Genomic DNA, 27,846 nt, shown 5'->3' with positions numbered 1-27,846 from the left:
ACACACACACTCATTTCCGGCATCGAGTCTTTATGATGAGAGCTAGTTCTTCACTAAGAGTCCAGCTTCTTGCTGCAGAAGGAATTAATGCCAAGATAATTCTGTATACTTTGGATCCACGCAGTGGGAAGCTTTATGCTTGCTGCTTTCCTCAGGATGCCCTGTGACATCACCCACACTGGACTGTTTTTCCTTTTGTGTTAAAACACTTTGGCTTCATTCCAAAGGGTGTCTGAAGACAACAAGCCTTCCCTCCAGTCTACCCACTGGCCACGTAATCCCACAACTGGAAACATTCCTCCGCATGAAAAGGCATCACTCAATTAGCTCTCACTCAGAGCACCCCTCCCACGTCTCAGCTTCCTTTGACCTCTTTCCTTGCTGATGTTTTAGATTCTTAATGGTTTGGTCTGGTGGAGGTCTGCTACAGTCACTTGCTACTTGTACTTTTGTCCCCCAGTGTGTATATCAAGGGCTGATATTATAAGGAGAGTGAGTAGCTATATCTCAGAAAAAATTAAAAATCACATCAGACGCTGAAATAGTTCACTACAACCCTGGTGTCTGGAGTTGCAAGGAATAGGATATAATCTCCTTAATTCTAGAAAACATGGTTCAAGCTGTGTATACAGAAGATATGCACATCTGAGGGCATGAGTGTGACATTAACCATTATGCACCACTCACACCAGTTATAGAGATCTGGGTTGCAATGTTAGTTTTTTTGCTTAGCTTGTTAATTTGCAAAACACAAAAGATATAATTTGCAAAACACAAAAGATATAATACAACCTGCTTCTCAAGATGGCCATTAGGATTACGGGAGAGTGACACAGCACTGAGCCCCAAAAAGAGGAGATGGAGCTGGGCTAAGGGGAAGGTCTCACTAAAAGCAGAAGCGGGGAGCACACAGGAAAACCTTGATTAGCATCATAGGCTGTCTGCGGGCTGGACCTTCAAAGTTGTACCACACTGAATACTTGGCTGTACTATTAGACCTCCTGGCCATTACTGCTTAGACAGCTGAGATTTTGATTAGTGCTGTTCTATTAAACTGGTAGTAAAATATCTTTGGGGAAACGAACGGGGTACATATGCCTGCAGACAGGCAAGGTCACTGATATGGTTTTGCTGTGTCCCCACCCAAATCTCATCTTCAGTTGTAGCTCCCATAATTCCCATGTGTGTGGGAGGGACCAGATGGGAGATTGAATCATGGGGTAGTTTTCCCCATACTGTTCTCGTGGTAGTGAGTAAGTCTCACGAGATCTGATGGTTTTATAAGGGGAAACCCCTTTTGCTTAGCTCTCTCTCTTGCTGCTGCCAAGAAAGAAGTGCCTTTTGCCTTCCACCACGATTATGAGACCTCCCCAGCCACGTGGAACTGTGAGCCCATTAAACCTCTTTTTCTGTATATGAATTACCCAGTCTCAGGTATGTCTTTATCAGCAGTGTGAAAACTAACTAATACGGTCACCAATCCCAATGTGTTGCTTTCATACAAAGAACATTCTTTGATTCAAATGAGAAGAATATACATCAGAGTGGTCCTGCTCAGGAGAGGAAGTGGAGACCCGCTTTGCTTGATGGCACAGCATAGATGATGTGTTGCCACACTCAGGTGCCCCTGGGACCAAGAACCCAAGAACCAAGTATGAGTCCTCGAGGGCTAGGGGTTGATGGGCAGGGCCCTGCACTTTTTGGTTTTCACAAAGTTTTAGTGACATTTAGCCAAATATGAATAACAGGACAAATATTCCTTCAGACTATTATGTCTTCTCTCGTAAATGTTTCTGGATAAGAGAGCTGGCATGGGCACATTCACAAGTTGTTAACAATCTGTCTTTGAGGACTGGTTTCTAATTTTTTTTTTTTTTAATGAGGGCATCCAGTCTATGTTTCTAGGGGAAAATTACATGAGATTTGGGAGTTCAAATGCCAATGATGTTTATAATTCTCAGCTAACATGCCAGTATTTCTTCCTCTCGTCTTGAACTCTATGAATGAAAATAAAATAGTGTTAGTTTATAGGATAATCCTTCCAGTTATGTTTTAAAGTTCTGCAGTACTCCCAAACCCATCAGTTGACTGTTCTTTTCATAAATATTATCTATCATTTATGGGTACAAAATGGCATTTTGATTAAGTTAAAGCAAAAGGTAATTTTATTACCAGAGAAAATATTCATCTCATCCCTGTCCCCTTCTCTAATCAACCTCAAATAAAACAAGGCCATGTGGTCTACAGTTAAAATTATTATAAATAATATTCAATTAAATCAGTATCTAAAATTACTGATTTTTAAATACATATTGGAAATCTTTCTCCATGTAGCTATACCGCACACATTCTTGGCTAAGAAATAATTTTGTTTTGGATGCAGGAAACCTATTTGTTCAAGGCAAGCACCACTCAAATTTTCATAGGTAGATTATCTGCCGGATGAATTAGCCCAAGGAATTAAAATTAAAATTAAAATTCCTAAGCTTCCTTCTGCTCAACAACCCAGAATGTTCTCCTTGGTTACATCTTTCTCATCTGATAGCTTGATTTCAAGGGAACAAAAAATCAGTTTTAATGGGGCATTCTTTTCAAAGCATATAATTTATTCCAAGTCAAATGCAAATTGATTTCTCACTACTTTCCTTTTATGGCTTATCTATGGCACCAACTTCCTTCATTTGCCTAGAAAATCAAGAGGCAACCACCCAAGCCAAATACTAGGGAAGCATCTTTGCTCCTTAAATGGTGGGAAAAGTCTTAACCCTAGTCACCTTTCTTTTGGATCTAGCAGCATCTTTCTCACTTTGATATTATTCCACCATAGAAGTCTATATTCTCAAAGAGCTGTATTGACAGCAGGGCTGTGGTTTTCTTGGCAAGACTGAACTTCTCAACGGCAGTAATATTCCTCATAATTCTTAATCGTAGTCTTCACAATACTTCAGATATAGTTGAATGTTGATTGAATTTAAAAGTACACAAAGATGTGTCCATAATTTTTTCCAGTCCATTACTGTCATTGGTATATTTGGCTAAATGGTATAGAAACTCTTCCCGTGAAGGTTTAAACACCTTACCATCATGGTTTAAGGGAAAAGTGCTCCCATCTTCCCCAAACTCAGTTCTTTGTTGCCCATCAACATGAATATTCCAGGCTGAGAAATGCTGGGAACAGTATCACTTTTCTTTTTAAGGAAAATATTACTAACTTGGGTTGCTGCTGTGTGCATAGGCATTCATAGATAATAAAATTCCAACCTTCCAAATCAGTACAGGATGATTCATTCTTCTTCTATAACACTATCATGGAGAAAAAAAGTGTGATTGGAAGAGAAAGTATTAAAAAAATACATGGAAATTCAAGATTCTATCAAATACACTAACTCCTGTCAGCTCTCTAAATCTTCTATTATCTGTAGTAAGTTGTAATGCTTCCCTGCTAAGAGGCCTTGAGAAGGCACACACTAATAGAAAGTTAATCTCATGTGACAAGCAACATATAGCTTAAGGTATTGTCTCAAGACGCTATCTATCTGGATCTTCCTAGGAAGATCTTTTGTCTTGTATTTTTAAGGCCTTCTTAATTTATCTATATCCACAGGGAAAATGGGAATTGAGCCATCAGCTAATAACACTTACTTTATTTTCCTTCCCAATAAAGATGTCCTGAGTTTTCACTGCAACAGCTTAAAACAAAAACCCAATCACTTAAAGGTCAAAGAAGTTGTAGACACTATCCAGGGAGTTTCTGGTCTACGAGTAAATCACATCTGTGAGTTCAATGATTCCCAGCAGATTGAATAGACTAATAAATAGACTCTCTGTAAATTGCCAAAGAGGACAGTTTGCAGGCAGTTCTCACAAATGGGAAAATAGCAACAGAGAGATAGGAGTTGGATTTCTGTTGGCATACCATAAATACCAAATTTTGAGAGGGTCAAAAGTCATGACACATATGCCTTCCATAAATTACATTTGTTTTGAAACGAACAGTTAGGTTCAACCAAAGCAGCTCCCATACAAAACTATATGGGAGCTATTAAAGATTAGTCATAGGTAATCTGGCATTTAGAAACACCATGGAGAGTGTTGTCATTCTGTTGAAAAACACAAAGCAGGTAACTAGTACAAAATGACTTCTATTCTTAGCAATACTTGTAGTTCTTCTGGGCAGTTCTGTCATGTCTCCCTGAAGGTAATGAAGGTCAAGGCAATTAGATGCTAAAACAGAATTCTGAAACAAGTCTGGGAAATTGCCAATTTTATAATTAATAGTGGGGGAAAAATGCCAGTTAACTCTCTCCCCATTTGGATCTACACTTGAATGATGATATTAATCTGCATAAGATAATTCCACTTTCCATTCGTTATTTGGTTTGGCTAAGACTGTAGTCATAGCTACATGTACTGTGATTAACAACTAAATAATACCACCTAGTATGAAAGGAGGTTTAGAAGCACAGCTTCTTTTTATCCTCATAGCAATCCACTGATCTGCATTTTCAGATGGGCAAACCGAGGCTCAAAGAGGTTGATTAGTTGGTGCAAACGTGCACCGTCTTATTAGCAATCAAGCAGGTATTTAAACTCAAATTCTTATGTATCAGAATCTAGGTCTCGATTTTTGAAACTAAAGGTCTCAATCTCCAAAACGCGTAAGAATCAATTGAGGACCAACCAAATCAGGATTGGGGTGAAACTCGAGAATCTACAAGTATAAGATGCTCCCCTAGAATTTGAAAGCAAATAGTTGACTACACTTTAAAAAACACCACTACACTATACTGCTTGTAAGGATATCTACACGAGGTGTTGGAGGTTATGAATATGTAGCTTGAGGTTATGAATATCTAGCTAGGGACAGCTATTTAGGCAAACCTGCATCATGAATACATAATTGCCCTCCTCAGAACTCATTCATTTAAAGGACCATTTACTTGAGTTTTGTACATCTAGCTAGCAATAGAGACCTCAAAGTAGGAAAGTTGCAAAATAGCACAATTTTTAACATTTTCTTTCCAAAGTTATTGAAAATATTAAGATAAAAGAAAGATTCTTAAAACAGACATTGTTATACAAGCCAAGAAATACAGATATTAACAGTTTAATATGGTTTGGAATGGGAAAGAGACAAAAGGAGACACCAAAAAGGGGAAATGCATTTGGTGCCCATTTAATGCTAACTCTGCTTCATCCCTGATTTGTTACCCACTGTTTTCATGATTTCTCCAATTGCTCTCCGGTGGCCAAATGTGATCTGACTCCCTCTTCCTCCCACCTCCTTGTTTTAAATGAGATCTGGTTTTACTTAGATGAATTAAATGTCACTATATTTGTTTCTGTAAACTGTTCCAGCAAAAATTACAGCATCGATGTCTGACTTTAAATGTCTGTATGATTGTCTGCCTTGCTGGGCTATTTATAGCTGCCTTTTAAAAAGTCTAATAAATGCTTTTAGATTGCTATTGATTTGTTTCCCCTTTACAAAGCCTCAGAATTAATATTCTTCAAAGTATTAACTGAAAATACTTTTTGTTTCTGCAAAAGTCATGCATGTTTACTATTAAATTTTAGAAAATATAAGTATGTGAATAGAAGAAAAAAGAGAAAACTAATCACATCAAAATTAACATTTTGTTGTATATCATTCTGTTTTTCTCCATTTTTAAATATATTTAAACTTAAAAAAATTTATTGTATGAGAGTTTTTATAGCCCTGTTTTTATTTTCATTTAAAAAGCCCAGTTTTTTTTCCTGTCACTCTTCTACTCCATTACTTTTCATGGCTATAGAGTAATCATATGATTGTACCATTACCCATGAAATCAACCTCTCATTTATAAAACAGCTAAATCACATCCAGATTTTGTCACTACAAATATCCCTCCAATGTAGTCATGTCTTTGTATTCATCCATAATAATTTCTTCAGAAAAAAATTGCTGAGAATAGAATTGCTGCATTGGAGGTTGTACCAGATTCATAGACTATTGTCACACATAGCTAGCTTACCTCCAGAAATAGTTCAAATTAAATGTATACATTTCAATATATCTTTAAAGTTACAATATAACACACATTAATATTGGAGGAGTCACATTTCTAGTAATTCAATTACAGACTTAACAAATTTAATTAAACACTTTTACACGAACAGACACTTTTCAAAAGAAGACACACAAGCAGTCAACAACATGAAAAAAGTGCTATCACTAAGCATCAGAGAAATGCAAATCTAAACCACAATGAGGTATCATCGCACACCAGTGAGAATAGCCATTATTAATAACTTTAAAAACAACAGATGTTAGCGACGCTGTGGAGAAAAGGGAATGCTTATACAGTGTTGGTGGGAATGTAAACTAGTTCAGCCACTGTGGAAAGCAGTTTGGAGATTTCTCAAAGAACTTAAAACAGAACTACTATTCAAACCAACAATCCTGTTACTGGGTATATATTCAAAAGAAAACAAATCATTCACCAAAAGTTTCATGCACTCACATGTTGATAAAGGCACCATTCACAATAGCAAAGGCATAGAATCAACCTAAGTGCCCATCAATGGTGGACTGGATAAAGAAAATGTGGTCAATATATGCTATGGAATACTACACAGCCATAAAAAAGAACAAAATAATGTCCTTTGCAGCAACATTTACGTAGCCGAAGGCCATTATCCTAAGTGAATTAACACAGGAGCAGAAAACCAAATACTGCATGTTCTCACTTATAAATGGAAGCTAAACATTGGATACTCATGAACATAAACATGGCAACAACAGACACAGAGGACTACTAGAGGGGAGAGCGGGGAGGGATTCAAGGTTTGGAAAACTAATTGTTGGGCACTATATTCAGTACCTGGGTGCAAGGGTCATTCATACCCCAAACCTCAGCATCACACAATATACCTGAATAACAAACTTCCACATGTACCCCAGAATTTAAAAGTTGAAAAAATAATAATAATATAAAATTTCATACTGAGCTCTATTACCAGTCCTGAGGAAGATGATACGTAAAAACAAATAGTATCACTTTTGTGTTTTCTGTTTATAAGCTGGTATCTGCAATGGGGAGATGTAGGATAAATGGGTGTTTGGAGAACTGTCTGCACTGATGTTTTTATAGTCTTAGGAGTACTAACTCTCTTATGAGGGATGAAATTTCCTTGAGGATAAATATCATCTTTGTATTATTCAATTATTCATTCATTTATTTCTTCAAAATATAATTAGTAAGTGCCTATACATCACATATTGCTTTAGCTGTTAGGGATATAGTGGTAAATAAGACAAGTAAGGCCCTCGTGGAGCTTACAATTTATTTCACAGAACAATCTAACCAACAAAAAAGTTAATCAGCGGCAGAAACATCCTTGGGCTTTAGAGCAGGGTATGGCAAACTCTTCTGTAAAGACTCAAAGAAACTAGGATAATATTTAAGGTAGTAAATATTTTAAGCTTTGTGGACCACATGGCCTCTGATGCAGCTACTCAACTTTGTAAGTTTGTGTGATGTAGGGGAGGGAAGACTTTCCTTCTAGCCTCAAGTTCAGTAATTCAGTAGAACTTATGATTGTTCAGAACTTGAGTCTATAAGCTGACAAGAGGCAGATTGTATCAGTCCATTCTTACATTGCTATAAATATCTGAGACTGGGTAATTTAAAACCTAGCTAATTTAAACCTGTTTTAAAGAAAACAGTAAGAACACATGGACACAGGGAGGGGAACATCACACACTGGGCCTGTCGGGGGCTAGGGGAGGGATAGCATTAGGAGAAATACCTAATGTAGGTTATGGGTTCATGGGCGCAGCAAACCACCATGGCACATATATACCTATGTAACAAACCTGCATGTTCTGCACCTGTATCCAAGAACTTAATGTACAATTTAAAAAAAGAAAAAAGAAAAATAGATAAATAAACAAATGCTGGAAAAAAAAAAAAAGATGTTTAATTGGGTCATAGTTCCGCAGGTTCTCCAGGAAGCATAATGCCAGCACCTGCTTCTGGGGAGGCCTCAGGAAGCTTACAAAATGGTGGAAAGTGAAGGGGGAGCAGGCACATCACATGGTGAAAGCAGGAGCAAGTGAGAGACAGAGTTGAGGAGGGAGGTGCCGCCACTTTTAAATGACCAGATCTCATGAAAACTCACTATCATAAAGACAGCACCAAGCCATGAGAGATTCGCCCCCATGATCAAAACACAAAACACCTCCCACCAGGTCCCCCCTCCAGCACTGGAGAATACATTTCAACATGAGATTTGGGTGGGGACAAATACCCAAACTATATTGTGCCCTGGCCCACCCCAAATTTCATTTCCTTCTCCCATTGCAAAATACAATCATTCCTTCCCCCAAATTCCCAAAAGTCTTAACTTATTCTAGCATTAACTCAAAAGTCTAAAGTCTTATCTGAGACAAGGCAAATCCCTTCCACCTATGACAAGTTAGTTACTTCTGAGATACAGTAGGGGCATTGTACAAACAGGCATTGGATAAACATTCCCATTCCAAAAGGAAGAAATTAGTCAAAATAAAAGCTCTACAGGCCCCACACAAGTTTAAAACTTAGCAGGGCACTCATAAAATCTTAATGCTCCAAAATAATCTCCTTTGACTCCATGGCCCACATCCAGAGCACACTGGTGCAAGGGGTAGGTTCACAAGGCCTTGGGCAGCTCCACATCTGTGGCTTTGTAGGGTTTAGTCCCTGAGACTGCTGTCACAGCTTTTCCATGCACAAGGTGGAAGTTGCTGGTGGATCTACTCTTCTGGTGTCTGGAGGATGGTGACCCTTTCTCACATCTCCACTAGGCAGTGCCCCAGTGGGGACTGTGTATGTGAGCTCCAACCCACGTTTCCCCTCTGTCCTTCCCTAGTGGAGATTCTCTGCGGAGGCTCCACCCCTGCAGCAGGCTTCTGTCTGGGCACCCAAGCTTTCCCATACATCCTCTGAAATCAAGCAAGAGGCTACCAAGCCTCATAACTCTTGCATTCCATGGACCTGAAGGCTTAACACCACATAGAAGCCACCAAGGCTTATGGCTTGCAGTCTCTGAAGCAGCAACTCAAGCAAGCTATGTCTGGGGCCCTTCGAGCTAAGGCCAGAGCTGGAGTGACCTGGATGCAAGGAGCAGTGTCCCAAGTCTGCACAAAGCAACAGGGCCCTAGGCCCTACCCACAAAACCATTATTTTCTCCTAGTCCGGTGGGCCTGTGATGGGAGGGGTTTTTTAGAAGATTTCTAAAATTCCTTTGAGGCATTTTTCCCATTGTGTTGGATATTAGCACTTGGCTCCCTTTCAGTTATGCACATATCTCTAGCAAGTGGTTGCTTCACAGCCTGCTTGAATTTGTTTCCCCAAAAAGCCTTTTCTTTTCTGCCATGTGGCCAGGCTGCAAATTTTCTAAACTTTTACACTCTTCTTCCCTTTTAAATGTAAGTTCCAAATTTAGGTCATTTCTTTGCTCTTACATCTGAACATAGGCAGTTAGTTAGAAGAAGCCATGGTACATCTTGAACAATTTGCTGCTTAGAAATTTCTTCTACCAGATACCTAAATTATCACTATGAAGTTGACACTTCCATAGATCCCTAGAGCAGAGGCACAATGCAGCCAAGTTCATGCATGAGTCACCTTTGCTCCAGTTCCCAATAAGTTCCTCATTTCCATCTGAGACCATGTCAGCCTGGACTTCATTTTCCATATCACTGTTGGCATTTTAGTTACAACCATGTAACGCTAAGCAATTCCAAACTTTCCCTCATCTTTCTGTCCTCTTCTGAGTCCTCCAAACTCTTCCAACCTCGCCTGTCACTCAGTTTCAAAGCCACTTTCACATTTTCAGGTGTCTTTGTAGCAATGCCCCACTCTCAGTACCAATTTTCTATATTAGGCTGTTCTTGCATTGCTATAAATACCTGAGACTGGGTAATTTATAAAGAAAACAAGCTTAATCAGCTCATGGTTATGCAGACTGGACAGTAAGCATAGCGCCCACATCTGCTTCTGGGGTTGCCTTAGAAAGTTTACAATCATGGAGGAAGGTGAACAGAGAGCAAGCACTCCACATGGTGAAAGCAGAAGTAAGCAAGAGAGAGATACAAGTGTCTGGGGGGAAGAGAGATGCCACACACTTTTATATGACCAGACCTTGCAAGAACTCACTCATGGTCATGAAGACCTCACTCATGGTCATGAAGACAGCACCAAGCCATGAGAGATCTGTCTGCATGATCCAAACCACCTGGCCCCATGGCAACCCCACCCTCAGCATTAGGGATTACAACTCAACATGAGATTTGGGCAGGGATAGATATCCAAACTATAACACAGATTAACAGGAGAAAGTGTATATGCATTTATCAAGTGAATTTTCTTTTATAGGAAAGAAAAGTGAATACTCAAGAAACCAGTTAGACTTAAAAGCTTATTATACCCTCTTTATAAGGGAGAAGAGAGAGGGGATGCAGACAAGTTAGGGGGTATAAATGATTTGGGGGAAAGATGATGGGGTCCATAGAAGAAGAGGTGACACAGTTTGTCTGGGTGTGGCATGAACTTCCAGTTACCCCTTCTGGGATATGAGTTAATCTCTGATTGACAAAACTGGGGGACAGCAGGGGTATCGATGACAATTAAGAAGTTCTTTTTGGAGGATCCGTCCCTAGGCAGATAAGGGGATCACAGAGAAAGACTCTGCCTGCATCTGTTGTCCCACAGAAACTCCAGTTTAATGTAATCAGCTACCATAGTGGCATATTTTGGGGTGGCATTTCCTGAACATTTTCAGGAACAATATGTAGCCACAGACCTTAAACAATGGTCTGGCTGTATTCCAATAAAACTTCATTTACAGAGACAACTCAATACTCAGATTTGGCCCTCAGGCTGCAGTTTTCTGACCCCAGTGTTTGTTAGTGAAAAAGGAAGATACAGTGAAGATCTCTACCTATCACAGAACGGTGAGAAGAGTAGTAGGAAATACTTTAGAGAGAGGGGCAGATGTTAGATGTATCAATCTGCTTACCATACAGATTATGCAAATTACTCTAATTGCAATGGAAAGAAACTGGAGAGTTTTAAGCAAAGAGTGACATGTTTTGGCTTTGTTTTAAAAGAGGGCTGGGTGTAGTGGGTCACACCTGTAATCCGAGCACTTTGGGAGGCTGAGGCCGGCAGATCACTTGAGACCACGAGTTCAAGACCAGCTTGGCCAACATAGTGAAACCCCTAGTGAACATTTTGCTGCAGAGACATTTCTCTACTAAAAAAAAAAAAATACAAAAAATTAGCTGAGTGTGGTGGCACATGCCTGTTGTCCCAGCTACGAGGCTGAGGTATGAGAATTCCTTGAATCTGTTAGGCAGAGGTTGCAGTGTGCCAAAATTATGCCACTGCACTCCAGCCTGGGCAACAGAGCAAGACTGTGTCTCAAAAGAAAAGAGTAGAAAATAGATTGATGTGTAGGAAGGGCAAAAATAGGAGACCTCTTAGGAAGTTGTTGCCATGGCCTACTGAAGACAGTGGTTTTGACAACAATGAGAATTGAGTAGATCTAATATCCACTTAGAAGTGAACTAAAGGGCTTGCTGGTAGTTGGCATGATGATTTAAGGGAGAGTCATGAGACCATATGCTTGCATATCGGATACTTTTTTTTTTTTGAGAAGGAGTCTTGCTGTGTCACCCGGGCTGGAGTGCAGTGACACTATCTCGGCTCACTGCAAGCTCCACCTCCCAGGTTCACACCACTCTCCTGCCTCAGTCTCCCAAGTAGCTGGGATTACAGGCACCCGCCACCACGCCCGGCTAATTTTTTTATTTTTTTAGTAGAGACGGGGTTTCACCATGTCGGCCAGGCTGGTCTCATACTCCTGACCTCAGATGATCCACCCACCTTGGCCTCCCAAAGTGCTGGAATTACAGGCGTGAGTCACCGCGCCTGGCCAGAATACTTTTTAAAAAGGTACATCTAATTAAATTTTAACTGATTTTTGTTGTTGATATTGTTCAAGCAACAAAAATTATCCCTGGTTAACACCAGCAGAAGAAAACATTATTGAAAAGATAACCGTTTGGCTTATAGCATCAAATATAAGAAGACAGAATCTGATTTGAGCAGAAACAAGAGGAAAGGCAAAGTAACAATCTTGTCTCAGAGACTGCCTCGTAGGGAGCTGTGACTTGCCTCTCTCTTTCAACACTTAGATGTGCACCACCTCACCACTGGCCTCTTGACTGCCTGCCATTCCCTTAAATAACAGGAGTTAGCAACTCTGTGTCACTTCCTCAAGATTCAGCCTGGTTTGTGAAGTTCTGATTGGCCACTCCTAGGACATGTGGCCCTGCTGCACATGAAGAGTGAGAAAGCACCGTAGTGAGAGGTGGCTTCTGATACCTTCTCTGGCCCCATCCTAATCCCAGTCATGATCATCTCTTACCTCATTGTTGAAATAGCTTTCTGGTTTACCTCCCTCCTTCTGCTCTTAAATTTCCTCAACTGATTTTTCAATGGACAGCCGGCAGGATCTTTTTCAAATGCAAAAGTTATCATGCAATGCCCTTGGTTCAAACATTTCAATAGCTTTCACTGTACTTGGGAGAAAGACCCAAATCTTTACCTATGAGATATTTTATGCTCTGGCTCTCTCTAGCCTCAATTCTCCTTCATTTCAACCCATGTCCACATTCAGGTCTTTGGAAAGCATGTCCTACGCCCCTTTGAAAAGATATTGAAAAGATAACAGTTTGGCTTACAGCATCAAATATAAGAAGATAGAATCTGATTTGAGCAGAAACAAGAGGCAAGAAGCCTTTGCATGAGTCATGCAGCCTTTGCAAATATTGTTTTCTCTGCCTGGAAAACATTTTTGCTTCCTCTTCTTATTAATTCCTCTTCCTCTTTCAGATTATAGCTTGGACATGCATCTCTCCCAGACTAGATAAGGCACTATATCATAAGCTATCAGAGGAGAGAGATTGAAGTTAAGGGATAAGGATGACTGTAAATAAAAGAGAGCTTCCCAGGTGCTAGCTATTACGCGCTTTCATTTTATGTCATTTATTCCTCACAAAAACATTTTGAGATAAATCGACCATTGTCCCCATGATTTCAATAAATACAATGAGGCTTACAGATGCTGATTCCATGCAGCTAAGATGTGGCAAAAAAAAAATAATGAGAATCCAAGTCTTTGATCTTCACATTCCTGCCCTTTTGACTATTCTGCTGTTAGACCCCATTCTGCAGCTTGTACTGTACCCATGGTAGCAGGAGGAGAGATACTTACATTTCAGGCTTAGAAATGATCGCTCTGGATGAAAGAGGCAATAAATGAGTTGAAAGGCTGTTATGTAAACCAGGTGAAGCCAGGTGAGAGATCAGGAAAGCCTGCCTTCAATGATAAAATGCAGGTGCGTCCCTGTAATGATAACTTCTTATGAGAACCAGGTCTTAAAATTAGCTTAGAAAGAGGGAGGCTGCAGCCAAATTACACCTATAAATAGTGAGAGCCTTAACAACTAGATAGTAACTGTACCTCAAACAAAATAAGAAAGGGAGCAAGGTATGAGTTGAGAGCATTTTAACCTAAGGCTAGGAATGAAGAGCTCACTCTGAACTTGAATGTCAGGCCCTGGGCCAAACCTTCCTGGATGGCCCTGGTTCAACAGTAACCTCCCTCCTTGCTCCAGGCACTTCTCCGTAGTATCACTTTATTTTGTGTCCTCCATGATAGTTATTACTGTCAGAGATTGTTCCTTTGTATGGTTTTCATGTTTGTTGATACCCGCCTCTCCAATGTAAACTGCAATTCTGTTTTCCGGTGCCTAAAAGTGGATGGGTCTGTCACACAGTAGGAACTCATTTTTTTAAAAAAACTTAATGAAAACAATTAGTAGCAAATACTCCTACGGGGAATGTAGAGGCTGTTGGGGGAAGTGCTTTCCTTATACAATGAAAAGAGACTGAGCTGTGGTCTTTTAAAGGAACATCAGATCTCATGTTCTCTGACTTCTTTGCCAACTCAGATCCAGCTCAAGGTAAAAAATCTAAGCAACTTGGGCTAACATCCAACCAAGACAGGGATGGGCAGGCTGATTTTCAAGATAAGAATAAGAGAAAGTTTCAGAACCGTCTTAGTAAAACACGTACACACAATTTAAGACAAATAATAAGCATGATAATCACCTTGTGGATTTCTTTAACCTGTTAACTTTGCTAATCTTGCCAATCCTGTCTCCTTTAGGCTCATTCCTAAAGTAATACATAGCAAAGCAGTAAACAGTAATAAAATTTTTAAACTGAGTTGAATAGATGGGTGTGTGTTTGTGTGTGTGTGTGTGTGTGTGTGTGTGTTCAGATATGAGTGCTGATAATAAGGAGCAGGGGATCTCTCATGTAGTGATGGTTGTAAAAAGAAAGAAAAGGTGGCTGGGCACAGTGGCTCACATCTGTAATCCAATACTGTGGGAGGCCAAGGCTGGAGGATTGCTTGAGGTCAGGAGTTCAAGACCAGCCTGGGCAACACAGCCGGACCCTGTCTCTAAAAATAAATAAAAAATTAGCCAGGCATAGTGGCATACATCTACAGTCCCAGCTACTTACTTGAGAGGCTGAGGTGGGAAGATGGCTTCAGCCCATGAGATTGAGGCTGCAGTGAGCTCTGATCACGCCACTGCACTCCAGCTTACTGACAGAGCAAGATCCTGTTTCAAAAAAAAAAAAAAAAATGGAGAGGAAAGAAATAAAAGTCACCTTGTCCCTGGGGCTTTGAGGAACTAGTGAAAGGACAGAAAAGTGGCCCAGGTTGCTTTGTGGTAGGAAACAGTGGTATATTCCTGAGCTTAGATAGAAATATATACTGGGAACCACAGGCTCTCTGCCAGTGTCCTGCCAGTGGAGCACCCTTTGAGAGAGTGAAAGCCAGTGTTCTGATATTCTACAGAGGATGAAACTCAGTTCTCATGGTGTTACTGGAAAAGGCTCCTGATCCAGACCCCAAGTGAGGGTTCTTGGATCTTGCACAAGAAAGAATTCGGGGCCAGTCCACAGAGTAAAGTGAAAAAAAGTTAATTAAGAAAACAAAGGAATGGGCCAGGTGCGGTGGCTCATGCCTGTAATCCCAGCACTTTGGGAGGCCAAGGAGGGTGGATCACGAGGTCAAGAGATTGAGACCATCTGGCCAACATGGTGAAACCCCGTCTCTACTAAAAATACAAAAGAATTAGCTGGGCGTGCTGGCGGGCACCTGTAGTCCCAGCTACTCGGGAGGCTGAGGCAGGAGGATTGCTTGAACCTGGGAGGTAAAGGTTGCAGTGAGCCAAGATCGCACCACTGCACTCCAGCCTGGAGGCAGAGCAAGTCTCCGTCTCAAAAACAAGAAAAATAGGAAACAGAGGAATGAAAGAATAAAGAGTAGCTACTGTACAGACAGGGCAGAAAATGCCCACCTTGGGTGCAATGCTTTTATATATATAAGATAACAAAGCAAAAAAATCATGGGGGAGATGTGCTTTACTACAAGAGCTTTTGACAAAGGATTGCTAATTTTTGTGTAACTACAGTCTTCTGAAAGAATTTATATTATTATCTTTAAAGTGAAACTGACTCTTAGTTTAAGAATGCTTTTGTTCTTAAGATATCAGGACATCAGGACATTTCCTGGATCTGTTAGGTTGTAGGTCTGTTCAGTAAACATGATTAACTTATTCTCCTAACTGTAAATATCCTGTTAACTAAGAATGCTTAACCTCCTGGGGAATACAACCCAGTGGGTCTGAGCTTCATTTTACCCAGCTCCTACTCCAAGATGGAGTCCCCCTGGTTTGAATGCCTTTGACAATGGGGTTCAGATTCAAACATAATTATTGAATGACTCTTGTGTGCCTGGCACATTAAAAGGTGGCTTCCCATTCATTATCTCATTCAAACTTCACAGTAATTTGGTGACATAGGTATCATAACCTTATTTCATGAATGAGTACCATGAGGCTCAGAGAAAAGTTATTTCCACAAGATGCCCAGGAAGTTGAGGGCAGACCTGGAACTGGGGTCTGCCTCCTAGTTCAGGCCCTCTCTGCAGTACCGAAAACCATTTTATTTTAGACTATTTATTAGATTGGTGCAAAATAATTGTGGTTTTAAGTTTTGCACCAACCTAATATTAAGGGAATTTGATTTCTAAACTCGGTAACTTAAAATTATAATTTATATTGTTTTGGTGCAATCTTGAAATCCAGAACCATGGAGAAACGTAATCCCAGATTCTACATTTCTTCTACTTCTTTATAAAACAGCATTTGGGGAGAGGTAGGATTTATAATCAGGATGTAGATACTACTTAAGGAAAAACTGGGCTAGAAACAGGATCTCCAGATAACATTACTAGTGATGCTGTTACACTGGATTTCTTCCCAGCTCCAGCTTTCATTTAGCTGTTTGCTCATAATATATTATAACCCCTTTCTATAGTAAACCGGCACAAGGTTTTCTTAAATTGATTCAGGAGGAGAAACTGTAAAGTTATATCAGGAGAGGGGTAAAATCCACATTCACCAAAATGGTGGATTAGGGTTAGAGGTTAGAGCTGAGAGGGAGAAGAGAACAGAAAGGGAAGAAAAGGTGTAGGACACCCTGCTCTGGGGATGAGAAGGGAACCTGAGAATGCCATTGACTTGTCACCAAAGGAGAAACTGAAGTTAGAGAGCCAGAGAGTTATTTGGAGAAGCGTGGACAGTTATCCAGTAGGTTCTGGGTAAAGCAAGAGTTCAGTGGCCGAATGAAGAGCTCCACCTAAGCGGTTCTGAATGTCTCAGGAGGATTCCAGGCCTCAGGCTCCTGCATAATTCTACGGCAAGGGCAAGCAGTTGTAAAACCGGTTTTGAGCAAAATAGCCACCTAGCCTAATTTGGCCCAGCATTGTCCTAACTCTTAATACCTCTCTCTCTCTTTGTTCCTCAGCACCCAAAGCCCACCCAAATGTACCATCCAACTGCACCTGCCTCTACTGGCCTACTCTTCACCTACCCTGGGTCCCATCCTCCCGTCTCCTCCTCCTCCTCCCTCAGAGCTCCACCTAGGCCTGTCTTCAAAGGCAGTGACCTGCATACAGAATTAGGCCATCTCTTCTACCTCCACCCCATCAGCTCTCAAATTTCCACCAAAACTTATCTCATCTTATAGTTGTCAGGAAAGTAACTTGAATACTGATGACTTCATGTGTTAACTACCTCAGGTCCTTTACATGGTAAAGAAAGCACTCGTTACCTCAAACACCACAGACATTCAGAATTGAATTTTTTGAAGAAATTTTAGACCTTTTTTGTGGTGCATCTCAAGGTATACAAAGCACACACTTCATATTAATATATTATGTTAAGTAGATGCTAGAGGAAAAATCCAGTTTTATCACCAGTGTCTTAATCACTTTGTTGTACCCTCGGTATGAGCTTACCTTTGAAGAGCAATCTACAAGAGGAGTTTACCTGGTAAGTCGCTGAATTTGAGAGGAGGTGGCAAAACGGCGGTGGAATTGCTTCAAAATTGATGAGTCTGATTGAGACGCTTTTGTGTATTGGAAACGGGGACAAATGAGCAGGATGTGCAGGATGTGCATTTGTTATGTTGAGAATGTTCCTTGCTGTGTTTATAGCTTATTTGAAATGTACTAAATTATTAAAAGTTTCTCCTTAAATACATACAAAGATTTAGAAAGCTGAGGCCCAAAAGTAGATCCTACTAGTCACAGTAGATTAAGAAACGTTTCTGTATCTGAGTTTAAGACAATGAGTAAGATACGGGAAAAGTGGTTATCAGGGTTGGGGTTACTGACCCTTCTAACTTTCCCTCTCTCAGACCTCCTCGTGGGATGAAGTAAATCAGGGAGTCTCTCGCTGCTTTCCTCAGTGTCTGTGGGTATTTAATAAACGTTGATGGAAACGCTTCACCATCCTGAGTGCATTGCCTCTTCTCTAGCCTCATCTATAAAAGAACTCTAAGTCATTTCGAAGCCAAGAAATGGCTGTGCTTTTACTACCTTTGTCATTATTATACGGCAGAATAGACCTTACCTGATTCAGCGTTTTCCTTCGAACTTCATATTCTACAGCTTTGTAGTGATAGTTGATAGTAATTTTCACTGGCAGTAAAAAAAATAAACGTTTAAACCAATGAAATAGCTGCAAGGCTGTTGTATTGGTTCGAACCCCGAGAGCACGCCAACAAACACCACAAGGCGATGTGGAGCAACACGCTGTTCTAATGAGCGCCTGGGAGCAGACTGCCTGAGGCCTACAATGGCGTCAGCACCAAAGGAGTATGGGGCAGGGGTTTATATAGTCTCCTGCAAACAGGAAGTGTCTCCGTCTGATGTAACTGCTACGCGGTACCCGGACGGCCTCTCTCTCGGTCTTCAGCGGGGGGTACGTGTCTTCCGGGCAGCTGTCTTCCTGCTTCCGCTGTCTTGCTGACGCAGGCTGCTGGCTCAAGTGGTCTTGAGCCTTGGGACTGGGCCTGAGAAGGGAGGAGTTATTCACCCCCCACCCTGCAGCTTTCAGGCTCAGGGGAAAGTCTTTCAATAGCCACCATCAGTTTCTACGGAGCAACATGAAAAAAAATTACAAAAGTAGGAACGTTGCAAGTGCTTTCTCATGGCGGAATTGATGGCGACAAGAAAATTACGAAAGCATCGAAGCACTTTTAAGGCTGAGTTTTAATGCTAAGAAGCGCAAATGCTAAATATAAAATTCCAGTCAATCGACAAGTGCTAGCCTCGATTATTTAATGGTAAACAGTTGGAAAAAAGCTCAGATTAACACGAAATACTAAATAAGAGACTAATAAATATTTCATCTAGTCAGTGTGACAAAAAAGGCCTTCATAAACTTCTTTGCTCATTGGATAGGCTGAGAAATGGGTCAGATTGGATATGATTTATTTGCTTACGATTGATCATTTGGTCTAAAGACAACTGTCTTTTAAAAAATGCGTTGTTTATGTGGTTGGAGATTCAAGAAAAGGATAAGTGTATAGACCTAAACAGAATCTGAATGCTTGTCTTTGGCTAAGTTGAAGTTAATGGTCACAATAATGAAACACATCAGGAGACATGGTGAGCTTGGAGCCGAATTTTCAGTTGTAACTTGTACCTCTCAAATTGTTACATTATTCAACAATACATTTTCCACACACTCAAATTTGTTCACTTGTAACTTGTATTAATTGAAAATTCATTCACTTTGGAAGGTGTTTTGAAAGAGGCTTGTTTACAGCAGTTGCTGGTGCCCCTGGAATTCAAAATGATGCCAACTGAATGCCATTTCAAATAAAACCTTTTATTTATTTATTTATTTTTTGGCAGCAGAAAAGAGCGGTGTCACGCAGTAGCTCTTGATTTATGAACAGTGTTTTCTAACTCTCAGACTCCCACCATGTGTGTAGTTCCCTTGAAGGAACTAGGTTGGACACATTTAACAAGAAAATAATTCTATCTCCATATCTGCTTTTTAATTTGAAATCATACGAGCCTTTGATTATACTTCATCCCATTCTCATGCCTCCTATGACCAGTTGAGAGGGTGGACACTGAGAACCCTACAGCAGCTTCTTCTGTTTGTAAAATATTGTTCACTGACAAGTCAGATAGATAGAAACCTCCAAAGCATGGTGGCTATTGTGGACAAAATTTGTGAAAATATTTTACACTGGACCTTCCAGTAAGCACTTTTGCAGCCCTAGGTCACATCCTGAAATTATACACTTGGATCCCCCCAAATCAGGTTGAAGTGCTGACAAAGGAGAGGATGTAACAGATCAAAACTGATCTGGATGATGGGTGAGTGAAGTGGCCGACAGGCAGGTAGAGGACAGAGATAAACCCATACGTGCCTTACAGGAGTTTCTAGCTTTAAGTGGAGTCCATCCTTGTAAGTGGTGCCTTAAACAAAGAGTTTATTGTAAAGTGGGCCTGATCCCTGGAGGAAAAGAAAATTGATTCTTTTTCACTGGAGGGAAGTTAACTCTTTCTGTCCTTTTGCAGCAAAGAAGGTGCTGAACACGTATTTAGTGATGAATTTCCCTGGTTCGTTCCAAGGGGTCTTTATGTCAGGAATAGTATTTATTCATACAACATTTTCTACGTAGTAGAGAGGCAGGATTCCCTAAAGTCCCCCCGTTATAATCCCTTCATCCCATCTAGCACAGGTAGACTGTGTAAAACACATATTCTAATAGTTACTAATATTCTAAAACACATATTCTAATAGCTATTAAAATTGGCTACAATACTTCGATTTTTGTTTGTTTTGCACAGGAGTAACTCAAGATGATTTTGATGTTGCAGTTTTAAATTTCACTTTGACTTGAGCTGGGAAATCCATTGGCCTATTATACCATGGATGCTAAAAATGATAAGAGCTGCATGTTCTGCCTTGATGTTTTCAAGACTGAATTTGGAGGGAAAAAAATTATTTTGCCTAAGGATGTCTGTGAAAGTATCAGGAAAACACTGAAAAGCCGGAGAGAAGGGTTCAGTTGTGGCATGCTCCCTTTAAGAGGGAAACGAGATTAGCAACTTTGGCAAATTTTTGGGACTCTATTCAGAGAGAAAGAGAAGAGCTGCCAGTGTCAAAAAAAAAGAAAAAGGATGAATGTTATGAGACAAAGGCAGAGGCAATTTTACACCTTTCTGAAAGCTTACCTGGGAGTAGTTTTAGCTCCACTGAGGTTAAGAAAGATGCATTTTTTTTTTCTTTTCTTTCAAGACTAAAGGTGGAGCTAGGGGGAAACGAGTTTAATGTGAAGTAGTGCCCCTGTCAGTTCTGTTTGTCCTGGGAAGTATACAAGGAAGAAAAGCCTCCGTGGGAGAGCAAGCACCAGGTGCTGAAGGTGAGGGATAACCTATTACATTAACAATTATGAAAGTTACATTATGATATGAAAGTAGAAACTCTTTATTGCATCCTTCTTTTAAGGAAAAACCTGATTTAAACAGTTAGGAAGCTCATGACTGCTAGACACATATCTGAATTGTATTTTGCCTTTTCATATTAGCAATTACTTTGTTTTCTAAATGTCCTCATGCAAGAAGAGTTTACAAAAATAAAGCAGATTTTTTTTTTATATCAGGTCAGAAAAGTTAGTGAGGCATCATTTGGGATAATCACAGTGTTTACCCAAGCCTTATTCATATATAAAAATGTTATTTTCTCTAATTGCATATTTTGCCTCTATAATGACTGGTTAAATTCTAAACTGAAATGAGTAATCAATACTGTGCAGCTAATGTTCAGATGAAGTCATAGCTATTTTAGATGGTATGACACTGCTCCAAATTTGGCAAATTGCTATAAAGATGGACATTGAAAGCTAAAAAGTGTTTTTGTTGTCTTTTAGGTTCTAACTGAAAACCCAAACCAAGAAATAGCAACACATCTAGAATTCTTACTACTCCAAAACTCACCTAGATCCCTAAGGGCACAGCAAAGAATGAGCTATTACGGCAGCAGCTATCATATTGTCAATGTGGACACAAAATACCCAGGCTACCCACCAGAGCACATTATAGCTGAGAAGAGAAGAGCAAGAAGACGATTACTTCACAAAGATGGCAGCTGTAATGTCTACTTCAAGCACATTTTTGGAGAATGGGGAAGCTATGTGGTTGACATCTTCACCACGCTTGTGGACACCAAGTGGCGCCATATGTTTGTGATATTTTCTTTATCTTATATTCTCTCGTGGTTGATATTTGGCTCTGTCTTTTGGCTCATAGCCTTTCATCATGGCGATCTAGTAAATGATCCAGACATCACACCTTGTGTTGACAACGTCCATTCTTTCACAGGGGCCTTTTTGTTTTCCCTTGAGACTCAAACCACCATAGGATATGGTTATCGCTGTGTTACTGAAGAATGTCCTGTGGCCGTGCTCATGGTGATCCTCCAGTCCATCTTAAGTTGCATCATAAATACCTTTATCATTGGAGCTGCCTTGGCCAAAATGGCAACTGCCCGAAAGAGAGCCCAAACCATCCGTTTCAGCTACTTTGCACTTATAGGCATGAGAGATGGGAAGCTTTGCCTCATGTGGCGCATTGGTGATTTTCGGCCAAACCACGTGGTAGAAGGAACAGTTAGAGCCCAACTTCTCCGCTACACAGAAGACAGTGAAGGGAGGATGACGATGGCATTTAAGGACCTCAAATTAGTCAATGACCAAATCATCCTGGTCACCCCGGTAACTATTGTCCATGAAATTGACCATGAGAGCCCTCTGTATGCCCTTGACCGCAAAGCAGTAGCCAAAGATAACTTTGAGATTTTGGTGACATTTATCTATACTGGTGATTCCACTGGAACATCTCACCAATCTAGAAGCTCCTATGTTCCCCGAGAAATTCTCTGGGGCCATAGGTTTAATGATGTCTTGGAAGTTAAGAGGAAGTATTACAAAGTGAACTGCTTACAGTTTGAAGGAAGCGTGGAAGTATATGCCCCCTTTTGCAGTGCCAAGCAATTGGACTGGAAAGACCAGCAGCTCCACATAGAAAAAGCACCACCAGTTCGAGAATCCTACACATCAGACACCAATGCGAGACGAAGGTCATTTAGTGCAGTTGCCATTGTCAGCAGCTGTGAGAACCCTGAGGAGACCACCACTTCAGCCACACATGAATACAGGGAAACACCTTATCACAAAGCTCTCCTGACTTTAAACAGAATCTCTGTAGAATCCCAAATGTAGTCCTAAATTGCGATTATGAGGGCTACCACTCAATCATTTTATCTTCCAGCCCATCAAGTCATTGTAAACACGGCTTTTTTGAAAGTGTTATAGCTATGTTTTATGATGAGGCTGGGTAAGTAGAGTAAGTTAAACTTGGTAAAAGATAATCTAAAAATTCCATAATTCTCAGTATTAAAATTTTTCTTGCTAGCCAATTTTGTATTAAGAATGCTATTAAGAAGCCTAATTGATTAAAATTTATCTTTTTTATTATCTTATATACTTGTATCTTCAGTTGGAGGTGTAGTATTCAAAAATGGGGAATGAAGGCAGAAAGGAGGCTGGAATAAAGAAAAATAAAAAGACAAGTAAGGCAGCATAAATAATACATTTTTAAATATGTCAACATTGATAATACAATGAAGATTTACTATAAAAAGTATCATATCTAACCAAGATATGCAAAAGATGCATTCAGTAAGCTGTAATGTTGAGAAATGTAACTGTGAAATCAGCTCACCTGTTCAAGTCACTAGGTTCGCCACTTGGACTGTTTTGGTTTCAGCGAGCATAGCGAGTGGCTGTAAGAAATTGTCCATGCCACCAGTTCCACTGCCATTTGCCCAGGTAGTGATCAATGAGAGCTAGAAGCGATTTTTCTCTAACCGATGAGGCAGAAGAAAAGTTGATGGTATTTAGAGCAGCATTTCTCTCCTAAAGTCCCTGGTTGACTCCAACAAATGGAGACAAGAAACAAGGCAACCACGACCTTGCTAGTTTCTCTGAGAAGAGGACTTTCTATGTTCATGTCTCACCTTCTTCCAGGACATGACCAAGGGACAGGATCACACAGATGAGGTGAGGGGATGGTTAGCAGCGATAAACATTCTCAGACCCTTGGAGAGAAACCGTTGCTAGCTTGCTGGTCCCGAAAGATTGCAACTTTGGCTGCTACATAAAGGATAGAACCTTTTTGGAGGGAGGGTGGGGAGGGAGATATTTATTTGTGCCCAGAAGCAGTTATGTATGCTTCTTGTCTTGGTTACCGTACAAGACACAAATGACTCGAGTTGTGGATTGCAAGAAACTCTTTTATTAAACTTGGAACAACCATTTAAGTGAAGGATTTTGTGAGATAGAATTCAGTTAAAGTGATTTTAATGCACAGTAAGTGGATAATCTGAGTACAATGAAATTTCTTAAGTTTTAGAACATGAGATAAAGTTGTATACTCTACTTTCATGTTAAAATATGTTAATCATGATTACTTTAAGCCCGCATCCACTGAGTAAAGAGTGACTTTAAACTTTATAAATCAAAGAGATATTAGGAACATTCAGAATTATTTATGTTTTGTTTTTGTTTTACATTGTTGCTGCACTGGCAATAAGTATGTGGCACAGTTTTTATTTGTTTATTTTATTTAAATACACACCCAGACACTCACACCCACAGTTTTTGCTTTTTCTGGAAAATCTTTCTTTCTCTCTCCATGTAAATTAAAACACACAAGTGAATGAAGTAATTACATAGTCCAAGATTATAAATACAAGTAAAATATATAGGTATAGGTAGATAGAGTGCCTTTCTGTTTCTTTTCTTTTTTCTTTTTTTGTTTTTCCTTCCTTTCTTCTCTCCTCCCCCTCATCCTTCCCTTTCTCCTTCTTTCCCCCCCTCTTTTTTTTTTGACCTGGGAGTAATAAAGTTACTTTTTAAATGCACATGTGCAGTCTTTTATTCCTGTTGTTTTATGGATAAGAGATTTGTTCAGGTCAAAAGTTGCAAAACTGTTCTGAAGCTTAATATTAGAGACCCAAGTAAGATTGTTTTTAGTATTGCTTGAGGAATGCACACTCCATTTAAAAAATTATGCACCCTGTAGATTTGGATTTTACAGCAGCAATTACTTGGCTAAATTAGAGTACTGAAATCTTCTAAGTAGAAAACAGCCACCATGACAATAAACAAACACTTAAAAATATTTTTAGCTTGTTTTACCTACATCTAGTTTCATTTCACCTTGCTTTGCTTTGTTGACTGTGCTACTGCTGATGTTTGCCTTGTCAATATCAGAATAGGGGCATCAATGTCCCGTAAAATACATTTTGTTGTGCTATGAGCCTCTATAATCAAATGCTTCTACTCAGAAGAGAGTGTGAAATCAGCATTTCTATGTAATATATATCTCTAATTATCTGTGTAATTTTATAACATACTTTGACAACCCTAATGAGTTGCTTAATAATAAAGATCTTAAAATAATGCAGAAAGTGTGTGCATATACCTATATTTTCAGTGGTATAAGTTCTCTATGCTGATGTGGTCAGCATTGGGTACAGTGCACCAAAAATAAGAATGCTGCTTCATAGAAATAGAACATAGGCAGCATTATAAAGCATTTTTATGGGTTTTTTTTTAACAGTTTGTAGAACAGGTATATCTGAAGTAAAAATTAGTTGCTTCTGTAAGTATCACAAGCAGGTTCTATGTAAAATGGCAATTCTAGTTTGAAATGCCCTGCCAATAACAAGAAGTTGGTTGAATATTTTTTCTTATGCCATCCACTTTTTCCCCCAAAATGAAATTATTCAATGAAGTTAAATAGATTTAGAACGAATTGTGGCATCAAGGTATTGCTCCACCATATGTTATAATTTCTGAAGGGGGCCCTGGAGAAGTGAGTAAGACTAAGGAGAGAGAAGAAAATATTATTTTCTTTTTTTAAATTTTATTTTATTATTATACTTTGGGTTTTAGGGTACATGTGCACAATGTGCAGGTTTGTTACATATGTATCCATGTGCCATGTTGGTTTGCTGCACCCATTAACTCGTCATTTAGCATTAGGTATATCTCCTAATGCTGTCCCTGCCCCCTCCCCCCAACCCACAACAGTCCCCGGAGTGTGATGTTCCCCTTCTGGTGGTCCATGATTTTCATGTGCCACCAGATTAGTGAGTATTATCAAGTGATTGATGCATGGATTTAATCCCCACAATAACATAGTAAGGTGGATATTTTAAGTTTCCATTTCATCGACTCTCCAATCATCTTCTTTTCCCTAACAAATTCCTAATTGGAAAACAATGTGTTCAGGTTTTAAAAAAAAATTACAGCTGTATTTCCAGTCCCGATGCAGGTTGCTGGAGGGTAGGGTTAACTGGCATAGTTCTGGCACATGAGATGTTAGCAGGAATCTATGGGTGTGGCTTTTATGGAAGCTTTTAAGCTGACTTGGCTGGCACATGCCCTGTTCCTCTCCCTGCTCACCTTTCTCTCTATCTGGACCTCTGACTTGGTAGCTTATGCTCTTGAAGCCACCTTGTAAGAATGCAAATCAAGGACACCCCCTACAAGGGAAAATAGAAAGGTAGGAAAAACTGCAGCCCTAGATTGCATATCTCCAGACGTCTTTTTCATGAGTGAAAATAAATATGATTTCTAATTGACACAGTGAGCAATATATGTAAGGGAAATTATCCAGGAAACAAGGCTGGTAAGAAAAAAAATGATGCACAACTTAGGTCCAACTTGTATTTGTCCATGACAGTTGATGGAGTTGATCACTGTGAAAACAGCTAGCTTTCTTTCTTTCTTTCTCTCTCTCTTTTTTTTTTTTGAGACAGTCTTGCTCTGTTGCCCAGGCTGGAGTGCAGTGGCATGATCTTGGCTCACTGCAACCTCTGCCTCCTAGGTTCAAGCCATTCTCCTGCCTCAGCCTCCCCAGTAGCTGGGATTACAGGCCTGCACCACACCCAGCTAATTTTTGTATTTTTAGTAGAGACGGGGTTTCACCATGTTGGCCAGGCCGGTCTCGAACTCCTGACCTCATACTTTCAAAGGAGTTGAGGACGTGACACTACTGTAAGACACACACAAAGGATTGCTTTTGGCCTGGAAATCCCTCTGAGATGCTGGTGGTGGAGTGACCTTGATAAAAGGATTAACCAGGCCCGCTGCTCTTTTGCTTCTTTCTTCCACCCAACATAATTACATTCTGTGTTTTATTGAGGCTTTCACTAGGGTGAATGGTTTAAAATCCACAGAAACCTGGATAAAGCAGGCACTGTACAACTTGGGCAAACAATAAAACTCTGCTAATATTGTCTCAGACCCTCTATCCCTCACCAAGACTAAACTGCATCCATTTAGAATATTTGAGAGGATTTTAAATACACACAAAGGAATCCAGATTTTTCTTTAAATATTTGTATTTCATCATTTCTGAGTTGGCCAGGACATGTGCTGAGTGGATTCTCTGGGCCACTTTTATGTAAATTTTTAGGCACCAGATTCTACTCAGTTTAATATATTCCATCTATTAGTCTCATTGGTTACAAGCCTTGATTCTTCTGTTCTGAATATTCTGCAAGGCGTGTGCGAAGTCCTGTGTCTTTTAAGGTAAGACTTGCCTGTGGATATGTGGATATCTATAAACCACGCCTATTCACCCTGGGTACTCTATAAATCACAAAGCCCTGACTCAATTCTAAAATCAGCGTGGCCTCTCTCTCTCTCTCTCACTTTCATTTTTAAAGGAGCAGTATGACCGAGGCTCCGAGAAGAGAGCTTTTGGCTCCACATGCAAAATGCAAGTTGGCGTTAACACAGGATACACAGATTATGCAGCAGGCAAGCACTTGGTAAATTCTTTTCAAATGTTCCCCTAGATAGGAGGTCTTTGAAAGCAAAAACTGGGAACCGAGATTCAGTCCAGATAAATCTGTGGGCAGACAGCAAGTAAGGTCCCCTAGAAGGGGCATTTTCCTAAAAAGACGTAATCACAATGCTGCCCAGAAACCATCATTGGTCTGCATTACTTTGTATCTTTTCTTCAATCAGAAAAACCTGATCTACCAGTAAATTCCCAAGTGTTTTCTTTCACTGCTCTTGGTTTCCTAAAGCAACTGAACGCACCCCTCTTATGACTATGCGGTTGGGTCATGAGATTTGGCTTGGAGTAAGCAGCCTCTTGCCTCATCCTGCCACCCTGTGCTTCTTTCCTTGGAAATGTCCAAGCTTGTGGTTTGGGATTCTCTGTGCAGAGTTTTGAGACTTACGTCGACACCTCTACATGTTTTGAAATTCGATAGACTGAGTTGCTGAG

General features: G+C 40.1%; 1 protein-coding gene across 3 annotated transcripts in view; it reads left to right on the top strand.

The window, feature by feature from the left end:
* The window catches only part of KCNJ16 (potassium inwardly rectifying channel subfamily J member 16), a 30,446-nt gene extending 5,454 nt beyond the window's left edge, over nucleotides 1-24,992 (top strand). For 2 of the 3 annotated variants that reach the window (XM_055241469.2, XM_055241471.2), the window contains one exon: nucleotides 21,408-24,992. In XM_055241469.2, the coding sequence (XP_055097444.1) occupies nucleotides 21,501-22,757 (1,257 nt within the window). In that variant the 5' untranslated portion in view covers nucleotides 21,408-21,500 and the 3' untranslated portion in view covers nucleotides 22,758-24,992. Of the gene's footprint in view, nucleotides 1-20,760; nucleotides 20,901-21,407 lie in introns of those variants that run through there. The other variant, XM_055241470.2, reaches the window with a different exon arrangement.
* Nucleotides 24,993-27,846: the final 2,854 nt, after the last annotated feature.

This window comes from Symphalangus syndactylus, chromosome 14, assembly GCF_028878055.3.
Source record: "Symphalangus syndactylus isolate Jambi chromosome 14, NHGRI_mSymSyn1-v2.1_pri, whole genome shotgun sequence".
NCBI lineage: Eukaryota > Metazoa > Chordata > Mammalia > Primates > Hylobatidae > Symphalangus > Symphalangus syndactylus.
This window is presented reverse-complemented; position numbering and strand designations above follow the sequence as displayed.